At 32.8% G+C, this 19,121-nt stretch overlaps 1 protein-coding gene across 1 annotated transcript; it reads right to left on the bottom strand.

Annotated features, from left to right (window-relative positions):
* Positions 1-653: 653 nt before the first annotated feature.
* Positions 654-19,100, bottom strand: LOC148623136 (osteoclast-stimulating factor 1-like). Its single transcript, XM_088573684.1, has 8 exons — positions 18,994-19,100; positions 16,080-16,126; positions 13,718-13,835; positions 8,967-9,058; positions 8,538-8,657; positions 7,309-7,387; positions 5,423-5,512; positions 654-4,019 (listed from the first exon to the last, which is right to left on the bottom strand). Exons 1-8 carry the CDS (start codon positions 19,034-19,036, stop codon positions 3,967-3,969), a joined length of 642 nt encoding a protein of 213 aa, XP_088429810.1. The 5' UTR covers positions 19,037-19,100; the 3' UTR covers positions 654-3,966.
* Between the last annotated feature and the right edge of the window lie 21 nt (positions 19,101-19,121).

Below are 19,121 nucleotides of genomic sequence, written 5' to 3'. Positions count from 1 at the left end.
TGATTACTCTTTCACTATGACAGCTGCCTACCTCATAACTCTATCAATGCTAACCTTCACTATGAAAGCTTTATACCTCGTTCATCTATTTTTGCAACCTTCCCTGCGACAGTTCAACTCTCAATCTTTACATCTGTAAACCTCTGAAACATCAGCCTTTCGGTACGGTTTTGTGACCTATTCTAATCACTGGCTTTCACATAGGTGATGCAGTAATGTCACTCGACACCCTCTCAGTACTGGAGCCAAACATATATAGGTGGTATAGTAGTGTAACTCGGACACCTTGTCAGTACTAGATTGCACACAACGGCCAAAAAAAAAGGTGATGTAATGTAACTCGGACATTCTGTCGGTACTGGATTTCACACAATGGAGCCAAACATAGGTGGTGTAATAGCGTTATTCGGACACCCGGTCAGTACTAGATTTCACACAATGGAGTCAAATACAGGTGATGTAGTAATAATAATCGGACACTCTGTAAGTAATGGACTTCACACAATTGACCAAACAATGGTTTACGTACATCATCAATCTTTTTAGTTTAAATCGAAATTAATACTTAAAATACCTGCTGTAAATGATTTGAAATGTTTACTATAAAATTCGATCATAATCTTAATGTCCATTTTATAAATCAACTTCAACAATTGAATAAAAGTCACTTTATTGTGTATTTGCTCAGCTCATTTTAATTGTTAAAGCCATCTGTCCGTCCAATTTCCCTGGAATTGGTCTACGAGCACTAAAGGAATCAACATGAGGTCATGGGGACATATTTCTCGCAACATTATGTTTAAGATAAAAAAATGATATTTCTGCTGATTTCATCATCCTTCCATCTGTATGATAACAATCATTACAGAGAGTGAATATTGAACCAATATATAAGATCGATTATTTCTAATATACCTATATAGAAATCTGTTCCAATATACCTACATACATGTTTTTTTTTTGGCTTTCAACTGCTCTGCTTGAATTCATTATTGTTTGTTGTTTACCAAACATCAACCAAAATTTAAATGAGCCTGAATCGCTCTGCAAGTATAATAGCTTTAACAAGAGGCTCCCAGGAGCCTGAATCGCTCTGCAAGTATAATAGCTTTACCAAGAGGCTCCCAGGAGCCTGAATCACTCACCAGGTTTAATAGCTTTAAAAAGTTGAAAACTTTGAAAAACCTAAATAAGATCCAACAGATTTTGATCAAATTTGTACAGATGATATTTGTCATGGTACTGAACATTTAAACATAAATCATCATTCCACATAATGAATAACATGCTAAATGTGCAAAAAAGCAGTGTCAACAGATTTTTCTGAAATTTGCACGAAAATAGATACATTAAACATCAATCTGCTTTCATTTTCTAAATAATAGGCAAAAACTGATAAAAACGTCAAAAATGACCATTTCAATGGCCAGAAATACAAGAAGGTTTTAACAGATTTTAATCAAATTTGTAACAATAATAGATGTTGAAGGACTGAACATTTTATCAACTTACATTAACAATCCATCTGCTTTCTAAATAATAGACAAAAACTGCCAAAAAAGGATAAAATAAAAAGGGTAATAACTCGAAAATTAGTCAATCAACTATCTTGAAATTATGAAAAATAGATCTCTTTGAGCCAAAAGCCTAAAATGTCTTAGAAATCTTCTATCTGTTATATTTTTGGAGATATAAACAAAACTATATAGTTATACTCCTATGTATCACTTTAAGTAACAGAGGCCATGTTTTTTGGTGAAGGACCATAGCAGACACATTTTTTTACTTTTTTGGATAGACATGCCAAGAATAATTGTCACCAAATTTTATCAAATTCTGTTTAGTGGTTTCAGAGGAGAAGATTTTTAAAGAAAAGTTAACAACAGACAACAAAGGACGCCAAATGATGAAAAAAGCTCACATGGTCTTCCAGGCCAGGTGAGCTAAAAAGGCTATTGTCAACTTACAAAATGAAAATAACTGAGAATATATGATTTCTATAAAAATGAATATGCAAATGCATGTACTACATTAAATTATGTATAAATTGTCAACTATACATATAAACATTGGAATGCTTAATTTTTAGAACAGTTGTATAAATACATTGCATCAACTTTAACATAAGAATCCCTTTTTTTTTTTTTTTTTTTTTTTTTTTTATAAAAACAGCATCTTTAATTTTCATTTCATTTGTGACTCTCAGTAAAAAATATCAATTATTTGTTTACTTCTATACAAAAATAATACAGAGGCAATGAGAGAAATATGCAGATAACCATCTTGAGCAATATATTTTGCAACATAATGAAATTCTTCTACAAAAATAAAGGGAAATTTTTAAAAACACAAAACAAATGATAGTGGATAGATTTTAAAAGGACTGTCACTTGTGCTTGCATGTTTCAATTTGTTGCTGCCGATTTGGTAACAACTCCCTAAATTCTTTTTAACATGTACATATTATCTAAGTGATCATTCACTATTGTAGAGGTATCAGGTCACTTTTCGTGACAAATAAATGCAAAATATAATATAAGTTGTCAAATAGACACATAAAAAACTAGTTTATTACTTCCTACTCCATAAAATCAAAGTCCAGTTTTCATACTCTTATTTATAAATTTGAGCCATGAAGACATGCAGGAAGTAATAAAATAACATTTTACTACTGAAAAAAAGTGACAAAAGAAAAATGATTTATTTCAGGTAAACATTTAGTCAGTACTAATAAATCTAGATAGCTATGTTGTAATGCAAAGATATAACAGAGATTCTTCAGATATGTAACAAATTTCTTCATCAACATACAAATGTATAGCTCATCTTTATAATAAGATTATCATAGCAAAAACTATATAGTATTATAAAAAGCACTTATATATTACTATCATAATAGGACAATGAAAAACAGTAATAATTACTTCCCCTTAAAATATCAGCAACTAAAAGATCAATCAAATTGTAAAATAAAAAACATCTCAGATTAAACGCAATCAGTCTTTACAACTGTAAAGTTTCTGCAATGTTACATGATCATTTAATATACTGGTAGGCAATTCTAAGCTGAATTCACCACCTGTTCAGACATACAAAATTCTAATCTCAGACTGTACTGCATTTCTGAGATAGAACATCGTTATAACACTTAACAACATGACTAGTTTAATGTATACATTTCTATCCATCAAAATATATCAATAAACAAACTCAATAATTAATGTAACAAATCTATTTTTACCTGATTTCCATTTAAAATATTTGTCATAATATTATTTTAGGCTTTGAATATTGAGGATCTGAGCTATTTATACTCCAATATAATGACTTTGTTGTTATATGTGATGTCGACTAAGTGGAATAGGCTTCATTGCTGACTTAGTAAACATAGCAGGAAGTAAGAAATATTTTACCTAATAATTATTATAGAGGACAAAGTCTTAATATGTGCTATCTATCTGGGAAGTTTCCAGTAATCTACCATTATAGTCCTCATAAAAGTAATTTTCCAGTCTCCATGAAGTTTGTCTATATGTCTTGTCTATTACCTTTTAATCAATGAAAGTCTGATTTCAGTCTGACAAGAAATGAACAAAAAAAATCAGGAATGTGCATAGACACAAAAGTTTGGGTAACCAAAATATCACATGTTTAATTAGTTTGAGAGTAAAGATTTAGGTCAGAGAGTTTTTCCACCTTTTGATTAATACTGACTGACTGCAACATTTTTCATTTCAAAAGGGCAATTACTTTTAATGATGTTTTTCTGACTTAATGACTTTGTCCTCACTAATATAGGAAGAAATTACAAAGCAAAGTTTAGAAAATAATTATGAAAGCAACAAGTGTTTAGTACTGTTTCCTCTATCAACTTGTAGACAGTTGGCAGTCTTTGCCATGGTTTTAAATTTTTGGTTCTTTTTTTTTAAGAGGTATAACATAGTATAATAGATATAAAATAGATAATCAGTCTGAATCTTCTTCATCACCATAGTCTTGAGATAAGGCTCGGGGAGCAGCTGAAATAAACAATAAATTCATTTTATTTTTAGCCACATCACTTAAAAGAAAGCAAACAAAAATGACAGGCAATATTTACCATGGTGATCACTTAATCAAAGTGCTGATAGCACTGGAAGTTTTTGATTCTAGTGAAAATAGAAGCATGAAAATAATTTCAAAGATACCATGATGTTAAATAAAATTGTGATCATACATTGTACATTTGCATTTTAAATATTATCAAAATCATTTTTTTTTATTTTTTTATTTTGCTATGTATAAACTGAATGTCAATCCATACTACTTATCCAGCCTCACACATATTTACAAATATTGTTCCATTTCACCTTTTTCCCAAATTTTGAAACCAGTCAAAAAGTTCATGTGTATTTACATTAAAAAACTATATTAACAGTATTATCCTACAGTGTAATTATACTCAAATAAAACCAATTTAAGCTTAAGAAAATAATTTCCTTGGTGAAAACAAAATTTTCCAAAATTAGACAATTTTATCAATTTGAATTTTCCCGCCAATTTTACTTGGTTAAAATCACTGCTTGTCACTTTCTGTTTATTAATGGTGAAATATTACTGATAGGATGAAAATTTGACTGGTAAGTGTGTTAAAGGGACATGCTGTTCCATTTAACACTTCTTGACACATTACTGCAAGAAATAAAGTCTCTAAATGTAAAGTTATTACTAAATGTCTTAAAAGGCCAAAAAGGAGTCCCTCAAACCTTCAGCTGATCTGAAGACTAGATCTTAGTTTTCTTTGCAGAAATAATAGAATATTGTTGGGCTGAATTATTTACTGGTTATAAAAGAGGTGTTGAATGATATAAAAGGAATTACATTTCGACTGTATTTTTGTGTAGTATTCAGAAATGCGGGAAGTTCCAGTGATGGACTGGTGACATAAGGTATTATTATCCTAAAGGATCAAAAACCCCAAAACTTTACGACTAGCTACACATGTATCTAACTTTTTCATCATTTTTTTTAAATAAAGTTTGAAGGAATCATCAAATTAATTACAAATCTCATTTAGAATCTTAGGGTAATGACTAATAGTAGAGGACATAGTCATTAAATCTCTTGCTTTTGGGGGAGCATCCCTGTATTTCATAAAAATGAAAAATCTCCACTTATGTGCATGCATCAAAGCAGGAGATTAAGACCCATTTGGAGATTTCTTCTGCCTGATTTGAATTTTCAGCTTAAAATGGTAATGCATTTCTTCTTTTCTTGTCAAATCAAATTAATGTCATTTTGAACCTGTAATAAAGATCATTGAAAGGAAGTTCCTGCACTTAAGAATTTTCAAAAGTTAACTACTATGGCAGGTAATGTCATTTGTATTTAAAGAAACCCTCACAAGTCTTATCATTATGTCACATCAAGATAATGGACTCACCAGCGAGTTTGAGTTGAGCTGCTGTTTCAGGATTTTTACACAAATCATAAGGAAGTTTCTTTTCATTATTTACAATATCTACTTTAGCACCTAGAAAACAATAAATGATAATTACAAAAAATAAAATATTCTGATCTGATTTGATTGTTGGTATTATACATGATGTTTCGTAAGTCATAGAAAACAATAAGTAATTAAAGAACCTTAGTGAGCGTGCTCACATACCCCACACGTCCCCTTGTCAGATAACCATGTAAATTTGTGAGAGAAATACATGTAGAAGGACCCAGATAAACATGAGGCTCCAAGGAGACTAAATTGCTCACCTGGTTCAATTTTGTCTTTCAATGGCAATAAATTTAACAAGAGGCTGTCTAATAATTTTGACTCAAGAAGACTGGTAGGACTTATCATTACATGGCCTAACAGATAAAAATGAAAATTTGACCACATATAGATCTCATCATGCTGAACACTTTTACCCTATGTCAGAAGTTGAATCAGAATGGTTTTGGAGATATATAATCAAAAATCTACAGTCTGACCCCCTATGCTCTATTTTTAGTAACAGATGCCATGTTTTTTGACAGATCAAAAATCTAAACACAACTTTTGTGCACGATTCCCCAAGAAACATTCATACCAAGTTTGGTTCCCATTGGTCAAGTAGTGTGAGAGGAGAAGATGTTTTAAAGAAATAACATTAAAAATAGCAACAAAACGTCAAAAAAGGTTCATAACTCCTAAATGGCTTGACAGATTAAAATGAAAATTTGATCACAGATAGATCCCATCATGCTGAACATTTTTACTACTATCAAAATTTGGCTTAACCTAGCGGTTTTGGAGATATTTGCAAAAAATTACTGTCTGACCCCTATGTTCTATATTAAGTTGTGGCGGCCATGTCTATGTATGAATAAAAAATCCCCACATCAGTTCTAAGCAAGATTCCCCTACAAATATTCAGGTTTGGTTCTAATTGGCAAGTAGTGTCAATGGATAAAATTTTTGAGAAATATAACATTAAAAATAGCAAAAAAAAGTTGAAAGAAGGCAATAACATGGCTTAACAGATTAAAACGATAATTTGACCACAGATAGTTCTAATCATAATGAACACTTAATCCCCAAGTCTGAATTTGGTTAAAATTAAAGGTTTTGGAGATATATACAAAAATCTGCTCTCTTACCACTATGTTTTATTTTAAGTAACAGCAGCCATGTCTTTTCAGTGATCAAAAATCAAAACAATCATTTTTTTATGAATACCCTTAAAAACAAAGAAATCAACTTTCATTGAATTCTTTACAGTAGTTTCTGAGGAGAAGATTTTTTAAAGAAATAACAGCAAAAAAACATCCAAAAAGGACAACAACCCCAGCATGAGTCAACAGATTTTCACCAATATTTGACCACAGATAGATCTCATCATGCTAAACACTTTTACCCTTGTCAGAATATGATTAAACCTGACGGTTTTGGAGATATATGCAAAAATCTGCAGTCTGAACCCTATGTTCCATTTTTAGTAATGGCAGCCATGTTTTTTAACAGATCAAAAATCAAAACACTCATTTTGTGCAGAATACTCTAAGGAATAATCATATCAAGTGTCATCCAAATCCATTCAGTAGATTTTTAGACGAAAAGATGTTTGAAGAAATTGTTGATGACGACAACAGACATCAAGTGACGGTTAGTTAGAAAAGTTAGGGAAACAAATGTAAGACAGACTGGCAGACAAAGAGCAAATTAACTGTCCTTTTTGCTGAAGCAAAGCAGTATTGGAGTAGAGCTTAATCAAATACATGTAATGTTATGCCTAACCATACTTCAAAGCTTGGCATCATTAAACTTAATAATATATGTAAAGAATATATTACCATTTTCTAGCAACATCTTCACTACATCAGAATGTCCTCTCCAGGCTGCTGAATGAAGTGGGGTATCTCCCATTTTATTCTAAAATTTAAATGTTTCACTATTATATAGCATATCACACATAAAATACTTAAAATCAAGAGGCAATTTTTTTTAGCATAGTTCAAAACAATTACACAAATCATTCGTTCTTTACATTTCATTTCTTTATGATTTGGTTATTTTATCTTCAGACGGCTAGATCTTTGTGACTTCACATCATTACAACTATTACAAAAAATAGCCGTTGCAATTGGTTGTTGCGTGTTTGTGTGTGATTTCCTATAAAACCTGATTGGTTTACAGTGGCTTAGTGATGTTTCTCACTTGTTCTTCCAACATAATTGTTAACATCATAAAAGGAAGATCCTAGACAGTGTCCCTACTTGAATGTTGACCAGACAGTTGGGAACAGATGACAACACCTTGATAGAGTGTCTCTACCTGAACATTGATCTGACAGTTGGAAGGATAACAACATTTTGATACAGTGTCCCTACCTGAACGTTGATCTGACAGGTAGGAACAGATAACAACAACTTGATACAGTATCCCTTCCAGAATTTTGATCTGACAGCTGGGAACAGATGACAACACCCTGATACAGTGTCCCTACTTGAACGTTGATCTGACAGCTGGGAACAGATGACAACATCCTGATACAGTGTCCCTACCTGAATGTTGATCTGAAAGCTAGGAACAGATGCCAACACCCTGATACAGTGTCCCTACCTGAACATTGATCTGACAGCTGGGAACAGATGACAACACCCTGATACAGTGTCCCTACCTGAATGTTGATCTGACAGTTGGGAGCAGATAACAACATCTTGATACAGTGTCCTTACCTGAATGTTGACCAGACAGTTGGGAACAGATGACAACACCTTGATAGAGTGTCCCTACCTGAACATTGATCTGACAGTTGGAAGGATAACAACATTTTGATACAGTGTCCCTACCTGAACGTTGACCTGACAGGTAGGAACAGATAACAACAACTTGATACAGTGTCCCTACCTGAACGTTGATCTGACAGTTGGGAGCAGAAAACAACATCTTGATACAGTATCCCTTCCAGAACGTTGATCTGACAGCTGGGAACAGATTACATCAACTTGATACAGTGTCCCTACCTGAACGTTGATCTGACAGCTGGAATCTGATGACAACATCCTGATAGTGTCCCTACCTGAACGTTGATCTGACAGTTGGGAGCAGATAACAACATCTTGATACAGTCTACATGGCCTCCATGTGCCGCCCAATGGATTGGTGTAGAGCCTGCTTTATCTAAACCATTTACTGACACCTGTAACCAAAGTAACAGTCTACAACAACGGAGCCAGAATATACATGTACAACAGGGGATCAAATGCAAGTTGATTTATGTATAAAAGTACTTATCAGAGATTGAGAGGATACATATATACATTTTAAATTTCATAATTGAACAAAAGATGAATTGGATAATATCCAAGCTCTTTGTTCTTAAGAGACATAAAATTAAATGAAACTACTCTCGATGACAAAATTATTTTGAACTTTATTTTCTCATTTCATAATTTAAAAACCCAACAACAAAACATCAATACCTGATCATTGTATGTGTGATACTTACATTATTATTTAAGCATTCCTGAAGGAATGGTATGTTACCCCTCTTAGCTGCCTCATGTAATGGGTAATCTATTGATTCTGTACTGGACTCAACTAGACAAACAAAATGAAAGGGAGATAACTACAATAAAAGCACTGTCATTAATAGAAAGCATACAAAATTTCTCTTTGTTTCCCTACTGCTTGACTACAGGAAAACCCCTGAATACAGAAAGAGTAATCAAGGGAACCAAAGATTCTAGCAAGAATCAAAAGGATGTAATCAAGGGACAAAGACCAGACATAGAAAAGACACACACAATAAATAACATAAAATAACAAAATAAAATGTACAAAGCAACAAGAGGCTCCCAGGAGCCTGAATCGCTCACCTAGTTGAATTTTGCCTTTCAAAGGCAATAAATTTAACAAGAAGTTGTCCAACAATTTTACTCAAGAAGTCTTTGGTAGGACTTATCATAAGAATTATATCAACAACTGAAAGTTTCTTTTAATCTATCATAGTTTTCAAGATATTGACCGAAAACTGTAAAATAAAAGTCATTTTTCACCTTTCAAGGGCAATAACTCTTACAAGGAATCATCTGACAACTTTTATCCCTGAAGACTATTGTAGTCCTAACATCAAGGATCATTTCAGCTATTGAAAGAATTTAGTTTAACCTAACGGTTTTGGAGATATATGCAAAAAAATATCTGTCTGACCCCTATGTTCTATTTTTAGTAACAGTGGCCATGTTTTTTTGACGAATCAAAAATTTCCACATCAGTTCTATGCAGGATACCCCAAGGAACATTCACACTAGGTTTGGTTCTAATTAGTCAAGTAGTTTCAGAGAAGAGTTTTGTATAATTGTTAACGACGAGGACGAAGGACGCCAAGTGATGACAATAGCTCATATGGCCTTTGGCCAGGTGAGCTAAAAAAAATGTAAATGAGCAATTCTGACTCCCATTAAAAACTGGGAGCATGGATCAGGTGCACTGGTAGGGAAAACATCCTCTGCTTTTCTAGAAGGACCTGCTAAGTTGCTCATATAGAGTCAAGTTCAGGTTAGAAGAACGAGGAAAGGAAAACTATGACACAATGAACAAATGGGTCCTCATGGTGTAAATAACCTACCAATGTTTGACCACAAGAAAATCCCTTGATACCAAACCTACCACTGTCTGACCACAAGAAAATCACTGGATACCAAAAATACCACAGTCTGACCACAAAAAAACTCCTAGATACAGAACCTACTAATTGTTAAGAATTTTGAGGGAAAGGACAGCCTACCACTGTTTGATCACAAGAAAACCCCTGAAGACAGATAATACCACTGTTTGACCACAAGAAAATCCCCGGACACCAAACCTACCACTGTCTGACCACAAGAAACCCCCTGGAGACAGAACCTACCTTTTTTTTCAATTCAGTAAAGAAGAAGGTCATAGTAACAAAACAATTATGATTACATAAGGAACAATACATGTAGTTACATAAGGAATAATACATGTAATTTTACAAAATAACATACATATAATATGGTGTAACAGTCTTCATTGGTCATTACGATTATATGATGCAGAGGATACTCCACGTACATGAAGCCATGTTTCTATTTCTAAATATATTGACACTATACTTCAAAATTTATAAAGGGATATCAACCGTTCCATTTCATAATTACTCTTAGCTAATCATAGCCGAAGCACCGCAGACAAAGCAGACAAAAAGAAAATACATTATCTACATATGTAATATATAAATTAAGGACTTTCACTCAGTCAATACGTTATATATGGACCTGTTAGATCATTTTGATCTCAGACTTTGTCCTCATTCAATTTAATCTGAACAAGTCCATATATAACATACTGACTTCATTAAAAGTCCATAATTGATAAATATATCATAGCATGGTATCAAACTATAAGATACAGGTTCTTAATTTAATTATTATGCTACATGTTTATTAGTAATGACTATAACAGAACAGTGTCTAGCACTTACCCCAGTATTATTGAAGAAAAAGAAAGAAAATCTGACGGTTGAAAAAGTATTAAAGGGGTTAAAATAATTAACAGTATATAAAGTATTTTGTGTAAGGTGACTCAACTGCAAAGAGTAGCAAGGGTTGATGTATTAAGACATGTCATTGGTACTGTAGCATAATAGAAAATTAATTTTCAACTTAATACAGGGGGTGCTCTTGCTTCCAAAACTCAGTCGCCAGAAAAATCACCAGTTGGCAATTTTCTTCACCAATTTTCAGAAATTAAGCCAAAAAAGCAGTCCCAATTATTTTTTATTTAGCCATAGTCTTAGTCATCATCTAAAACCATTAGTTATTTTTCACATGCAAAATACTAAACAAGGACTTTATATTAATATGCTCATATACAGGGATCAACACTAACAGTAGTCCAGTAGTCCTGTGCCACCCTAATTTTAGAGAGGACTACTTGATAATTGTTGATGGTAGTCCAGTGGGCTATCTAAATTTTAAACTATTTATCCAAGATCTAAGAATGGAACTGTCATTACCATCTGCGGACTACCTGTTAATCCTCTAAAGTTGTCCTCTTGACCACCAAACAAATGAAGTTAGTGTCAAACCCCGATATCGTCCCTGATTTTAAAACATTATGACCTTTGTCCTTTGTGGTCTGATTAAACTCATCTCAAAATAAAATTTGATGTTTTATTTATAAATTTTCAGCAAACTTGATTTTTTTTTCAAGTGATAAATTTTTTTTTAAAAACTTTTGGTGAGACAAGTCTTTTGATTGGCTCAATAATATATTTACATCTGATTGACACCTTCCAGGAGGATATTGTGAGTCACAGTCACCTGGTCCAATTACCTTTGATTTGTTTCAGTCGTAAATTGGTTGTGGTCAATTATCTCAGACCAGGTGTCAATACAAATTGTTTAATTGGAGAGAATATCCTGTCAACACTTAGGAGCCAAGAAAATTGCCAACTGGCTACTTTTGTTGCCATATCAAATAAAAAATCTCAAATTGCAACATAGGCAAAGCCCAGCACGATCCCTGCTTAATATAGATTCTATTTGCACGTGTATACATATTGTACAATAATTATCAATACAAACAATGAGTAATATCAATATCAGCAATGTCTACCTAGTACTTTGTGCAGAAAAGTCAACTTATTAGTATATCAAACTCCACTAGCAGTCACTGACATCAGTATTCCATCAGTATATCAAACTCCACTAGCAGGCATTGACATCAGTATTCCATCAGTATATCAAACTCCACTAGCAGACATGGACATCAGTATTCCATCAGTATATCAAACTCCACTAGCAGACATTGACATCAGTATTCCATCAGTATATCAAACTCCACTAGCAAGCATTGACATCAGTATTCCATCAGTATATCAAACTCCACTAGCAGACATGGACATCAGTATTCCATCAGTATATCAAACTCCACTAGCAGGCATTGACATCAGTATTCCATCAGTATATCAAACTCCGCTAGCAGACATGGACATCAGTATTCAATTAGTATATCACTAGCAGGCATTGACATCAGTATTCCATCAGTATATCAAACTCCACTAGCAGACATGGACATCAGTATTCAATTAGTATATCACTAGCAGGCATTGACATCAGTATTCCATCAGTATATCAAACTCCACTAGCAGACATGGACATCAGTATTTCATCATTTAACATCATTAAGCAACCAATTAAATTTATCATTGATGCCAAGGTATATAAAATTAGCACATGTAGAATTTGTTATATCCAACATTGATTTTCTCAAGTTATCATTGTTGGTGCATATAAACAAAAAGTGTTTCTTGTCATCTATTTCCTGGGATGTAGAAAAGTTCTGATTTGTTGACAGAATACCCTGGTATTTCCCACTTTATACTTGTAATCTATGAGCAGATTTTCTGAGTCTGGTTGTATTTCTCTGATTCTCAAAGTTCATCAGAACTAACATTTTTCAATGCCAAAATTATTTTTAATGAGGCAATAATTTTCAAGTTTACCATTACCATGTGATTTTTTAAAATTTTACCACAAGCCAAGATAATGTTGAAAAATTAATTTCTAACCTAATTCTTTAAATTTTGTAACTTAGTACATAAATTTGCATTAGGCCATATAAAATCAATGAGTAGATTCTTATCCTCTCCCGCTCTTAACTTCATGACAAAATCAAAAAAAAATTGGAGTGGGAATTTGAAAATCAGGATTTTTTTGGCATCAAAATCTAGTATTGAGATACAAAATCTTTCATTTCTTGGTGATTAAAAAATGTTCTTCTCTGGAACTGATGTGGATTTGGATTTAGAACATATCTATACTTCAAATAGCCAAAATTAGGCTAGTAAGTATCTAGTAAAAAAATAAAAAATAAAATCCTCCCACCCACCCCAATTTTTTTTTGAGAAGGTTAGATGAGAATCTACCATCTTAGTTAACATGGCCTTATATTAAAATGAATTAAGGAGAATGTACTCAAACAAAAATATGACAAAAGCAAATGATCAAAGTATACATGCATGCACAATTAATCCGTAAAATTTATTATTACACATGTATAACACCACACACTGCAAGCATTGAATTACAAATATTTACAATGCACATTTTAATGGCAAAAAAATTACATGTGCTTAATATAAAATCAAGTTAGTAGCAAATGAGCACATTGATTGGGAAACATTGTGAATGAACCTTAACCCTCTCCATTGTTTCCACGGTAATCACTTACCATAATTACTGGGTATAAGGCCTTTCCTGTTATCACACTTTGCCATCCACCAATCCTTACTACTATGCATGTCAAGTATGTACAACATATCACCTTCATCAAATGACAATTCATCTGTCTGTAAAACACATGTTAATCAACTGCTAGTATTGAACTGATATATATTCTATAAGTCTATTTTATGGGAGTAAATCAGGGCATCAAATAGTAGGGTGGATCTAACTTAAAGATTCCAACTAAAGAATGTCTAAGGTCTTGAATATTGACAAGAAAGTTACAACAACACTAAGCAGCCAGCCTGATGCCTTTATAGTTTACCACAACTTTTTCAATGCTTATGCCAGATTTTAGGGGATTGATCTATTTGTTTCTACTTTCTTATGCTGAAAATATGATGAAACAAAATAATATTTACTTCTTTTTGTTTATTTTTTTCATAACACTAGACCTATTGAATTTTTTTGGGGGTATTTTCCACAGATTCATTTTATGTATTTGCTACAGCTCCTATCAAAGTTTAATAGCATTGGAAAAAAGCCTGTTAGGCACAGACCATTTTTCTTTTCAAAGGGGATTTCATTTTCATTTAGATTTTTTTTTGGCACAAGATTGAACATCTAAATGTACATTATTAAGTAATAGGGAAAATATTGAATAGTTTTTTTTTTGTTCATGGCTGACCAAACTTTACGACAAACGTGATGACTTTTCATTCAGAATTGTCAACTTTCCTTTCATCTGTGGCAACATCCCTTTGGCTCCTGTGTATGGAGTGTTCATATCACAACTCATACGTTATGCCAGAGCTTGCCGAAACTACGCAGACTTTTTGTATCGCGCTAGAACTCTAACAAATAGGCTTCTGGAACAGGGTTTTGTTGCTACAAGATTGAAGTCATCATTACAGAAGTTTTATGGTCGTGATCATGAACTCGTGGATCGTTATGGTGTATCCATCAGCACAATGAAAACTGATTAATTAAACGGGTCATAGTTTTCCTTCCCTCGTTTGTCTCCCCCGGACTTGACTTTTTATGAGCAACTCGGCGGGTGTTTCTAGAAAAGCAGAGGACGCTTACCCTACCGGTGCACCTGGTCCATGCTCCCAGTTTTTAGTGGAGTCCGAGTTGCTCATTTACTTTTGTTACTTTGTATGTATGATTTTAGTTACTTTATGTTCTTTGTTGTGTATGTCTGTTTTCCCTTTCTGGTCTTTGTCCTTAGATTACATTCTTTTGATTACCGCTATGGCATTGGTTCCCTTGATTACTCTTACTCAAATTTAGAAATTTTTTTTCTTCAAAATAATCCCAGCCCCCTCCTTTGGTATAAAAACCTGATGGTGTTGTAATTGTGTGCAAGAAGATTAAAATTCACCCATACACTTCTCAATACACAAATTGAATACATTATTTGTTCCCTTGGACATTTCCCAAAACAGAATAATTGTTTAGAAACAAAACAGCACAACAAAGAAGAAAAAAAGGAACACTTGATATTCTTGTAGTTTTTGTACCCAGAAAAAAATAAAACCAATATGTTCCCTGTTTTCTTTGTAAATACCTGGCCTGGTCGTACACCAAAAAACATGTCACTGAAATCACATCTTCATATGTTGAGGAGAAGAAAAACTTCACAATTTTTACATAGCTGCCCAACATGCTCAAAACTTTTTTCCTTAAGGATATCAAATTAGGGATTCCATGTTTATCATAAGAATAAAACACAGACAAAAATCCACAGATGAGAAGGGGATAATTTTTATTTCTTTTGGTTGATACAGCATAAACATGCTGTCAATATCAGCTAAAACAAAACACTGAACAGATACACAGAGTGAAAGAACCCAATTTCTACTTCTGTTAGGAATTAAACAGGTTATCATGTTTATTTCCTAACCTTCTAATTTTGGATTGCTACATCGCACTCAATGATTACCATAGATGATGGTCATTCTTTGTCTTGTTAAACTTTAGTTACAAATGTACAACTCTATCATGGTGGCATAAATAGATATATGTCCAATTAAGAGTGAACCCAAAATTGAACTCCCTTCATTCAGTAGTAAAGATGCCTTTAGCTTTCATTTTTTGCAAACATACCAAGATATGTGTAACGGTTCCTTAAAATAAGATTTCAAATATGTACAGAGAAAAAAATGAAAAAAAAAAGTGAAATTTAAATTATTATTTTAATCAAGTCTCCAGTGTAGTATGAAAATTAATAAAATTCTGGTTAATGGAAGGGTACACAACTGATCATTATGAACATTTCATGTTAAGCTAAAAATTAGACTGCATAGGTTCATACATACAGTGTATGTAGCTGTGTAAATAGTTCACGACTGACTGATAATCATTACCTGTTGTGCGGTGTAAGGATACATTGCACGGAATACCTTGACTTGGCCTACAAAAATAATATAAAACATGAACTACATGAAATAAATCAGGGCCTAGTGAAAGAGGGAGCAAAACCCTAGTGTCTCTGACAGGAAGATGTTTTTGTAATAGATACAAATGTAACATAGACAAAAATGTAAATCTTGTTATTTTTTCAAACATACATGTAATTTACTGAAACTTCTTACTATCAATGTCTAAAATAGGCCATGTAAATTTTAACCATTTTAATTTCTCTCATCATACATGGCTTAAATTTGGTGCTTAAAACAACAAAAGATTCTAAATGGTTAAACAATGATCTTCATCAGTTACATTATATGTCATAATTTTGCTTTGTATCATGCAAGTTACAAATCTGGCAAGGTGCTTCAGGATACACTACAGGTACACATGATAAAATACTACATTCATTTTAGGAACAGCTGATTTAAATTTTATAAATTGATAATAGTGATGTACCTACAAGTTAAAATTTGAGGTACAATAGCCATGTTTAAACCAATTGATGGAACTAAATCTGATCATGCTATTTTTTCACAGCAAATATACAATGAATCTCTTAAAACTTCTACAATACAATGAATTAAAATACACAGAAATGTTTTTTCTCACTGAAAATATTTTATTTATTTAATATCACTTAAACTGTATGTACATGTTCAAAGGATGTACCACAAAGACTTTATCACAAGCTTGGTAAACAAATACATAAAAAAAATGGAGGACCTATTTCAATTAAATACACAATCAATCCACACACCCATCCAAAATGTGAAACTAATGCCAGTGGCTGTTGAATGTAGTAAAACAGTGCATGCAGGTCTCTGACTAATTATTTGTAGGCTCCTGGGTCAATGTACAAGTTGCTAGAAAATGGAAATACAAACCACTGATACATACTGAAATAGGCAGTATATTGCCATTGTCAACTTACACAAAGACCTAGAACCCTACAAAAAAAATTCTGATTAGCTGTACTCCTATCAATTATTGTTCTGCCAGAAACAAGTCAGTGAGGTTGTTTGGGGCTATACTTTCTGTTTTTTTTTAAACCCAGGAACTTCAATTTATATGATATTAACCAAACATCATTGACTAAATTACATGTAGGTCAGTGTGAATGTCCTGTGCTATCCCACAATTCAAAGGCAATCTTTTTCTCTCTAGTTAAGGGAACACATTTATGGAGAGAAAATCTTTATCTTTACATAATAATAGCCCTAAGTTAACAATATACTAAAGAGTGACATATAACACTGCTGCATGTTTCTTGTGTATCAGTTTGCAACTGCTTTAAATTGTAATATGAGTGATAAACAGAATTTCATCTTTCTACTTTTCGTCACTGTATATATACAAATGTTGCACCGAAATCTATCCTCAGAACTGTTTTACTTTTAATAATGAACATGTCCAATCTGATCTCCTCAGCCTTTCTTGTTACACAAAAGAAAAACCTCGCAGACACTAGACGGAAGAATCTCTCCAGAATTTGACCGATCTGATTCTAAAATTATAGTTTTACTGCTTGAAATTTTTACCATTACTTTTTTCTTTGCTCCTCACTTCGCGCCAAAATTCTTGAAAGATTTATTGTTCTTTATTTCTAGTGATATTTATTTTTCAGTGCCACCTGGTGGATAGAAATACTTTGATTCCCTAATGACTACAATTACAGCAATTTTTTCAAAAAGAAATTCTACTTTCTGCTCCAATGTTATTTTTTAGTATAGCGGAAATGGCAGAGTAGTTCTGATCAGAACATGCACATATTAATTCTGCATCTATCATTCTAGAATTTCACTGTTCCTGCCTATCAATAATGAGATGATTATAAACGAGCAATCTTGCTCTTAAATGTATACAAATTCATCTAAAAATTCATCATACTGACACTTAAGAAAATTTCCTTGAAGCAAAACTCTACATCTGGGTACATTAAAGCTTAAGAAATACTAAAAAATGCAGCCTAGACAAAACCTTTTAAAGATATTATACTTCTGATAGAGATCTAGATAAAACCCTACAATGTACACCAAACCTGGAACAGTTCTTCCAATAATTTTACGAATATCTGGAATTTCCCACTCACATGTATAGGTGAGTTCACCAATGTCATTATTGATGTCATATTCACTAATTTCCATACCACTATGTGTCAAATTGGTTCGCAAATAAACAACTAAATAAACAATTGACAAATTCATGATCAGAATCCCAATTTTCAAAACTTTATAACTTTGTTATCTTATATCCAATTTTGGTTCTGTAAAATGTTTCATTTAGATAAAATAATTCATATTATGTATGTGAATTTATAACTCTTTTACTTAAAAAACAAATTTGTAGTGATATTTATATGTAAACCTATGTAAAAATTCCATGGATAAAAAGAATTTTACTTGCAATGTTGGGAACCAAAAGAATTTTTCAATTATCTATAAAAATAAAAGAAGTTATGATTATTTAAAGATGATACCCCATGCCACTAAATGGATTTTTTGCCAACCAAAACCAAATCACAGGTTAGTGATAACATCACGAAGAACTCTCCTATACACTGGTGAAAAATTCCTAAGAAAACTTGGAAAAATGATAAATGGTATGAACTAATGAAAAGGGGAACCCGATACTTTTGCTTCGGATTTCATTCGCACTAAAGGCCACTGCCTTCCTCATATTATTTTACACCAAATGCAGTATTGGTGCACTCCAATATGTGGAGGAAGTTATATAGAGAAAAGAACTGTGATATCTGCTATCTGGGAAGTTAAAAAAAAGACTGCTACTGGGTCTGTCAGTAAAACCCTTGATCAGTAAATGAGTAAAACATATGACAAAAAAACAAGCAGTTCTTGACGACAGCATTACCAGGTTTTGGTACTGGCGGTGGCGGTCTGCCTGGCTTTGACATTGCGTTTATAAGAAATTTTGTCGAAACACGGAAGTCGGAAGTTTACATTTTTATTGAATTGTGAGTTTGCGCAGTCGGAAGTCAC

This window comes from Perna viridis, chromosome 3, assembly GCF_037379345.1.
Source record: "Perna viridis isolate PV_CMFRI_1.1 ecotype Kerala chromosome 3, ASM3737934v1, whole genome shotgun sequence".
NCBI lineage: Eukaryota > Metazoa > Mollusca > Bivalvia > Mytilida > Mytilidae > Perna > Perna viridis.
The sequence above is the reverse complement of the archived record's forward strand: the minus strand, read 5'-3'. Positions and strand labels throughout refer to the sequence as shown.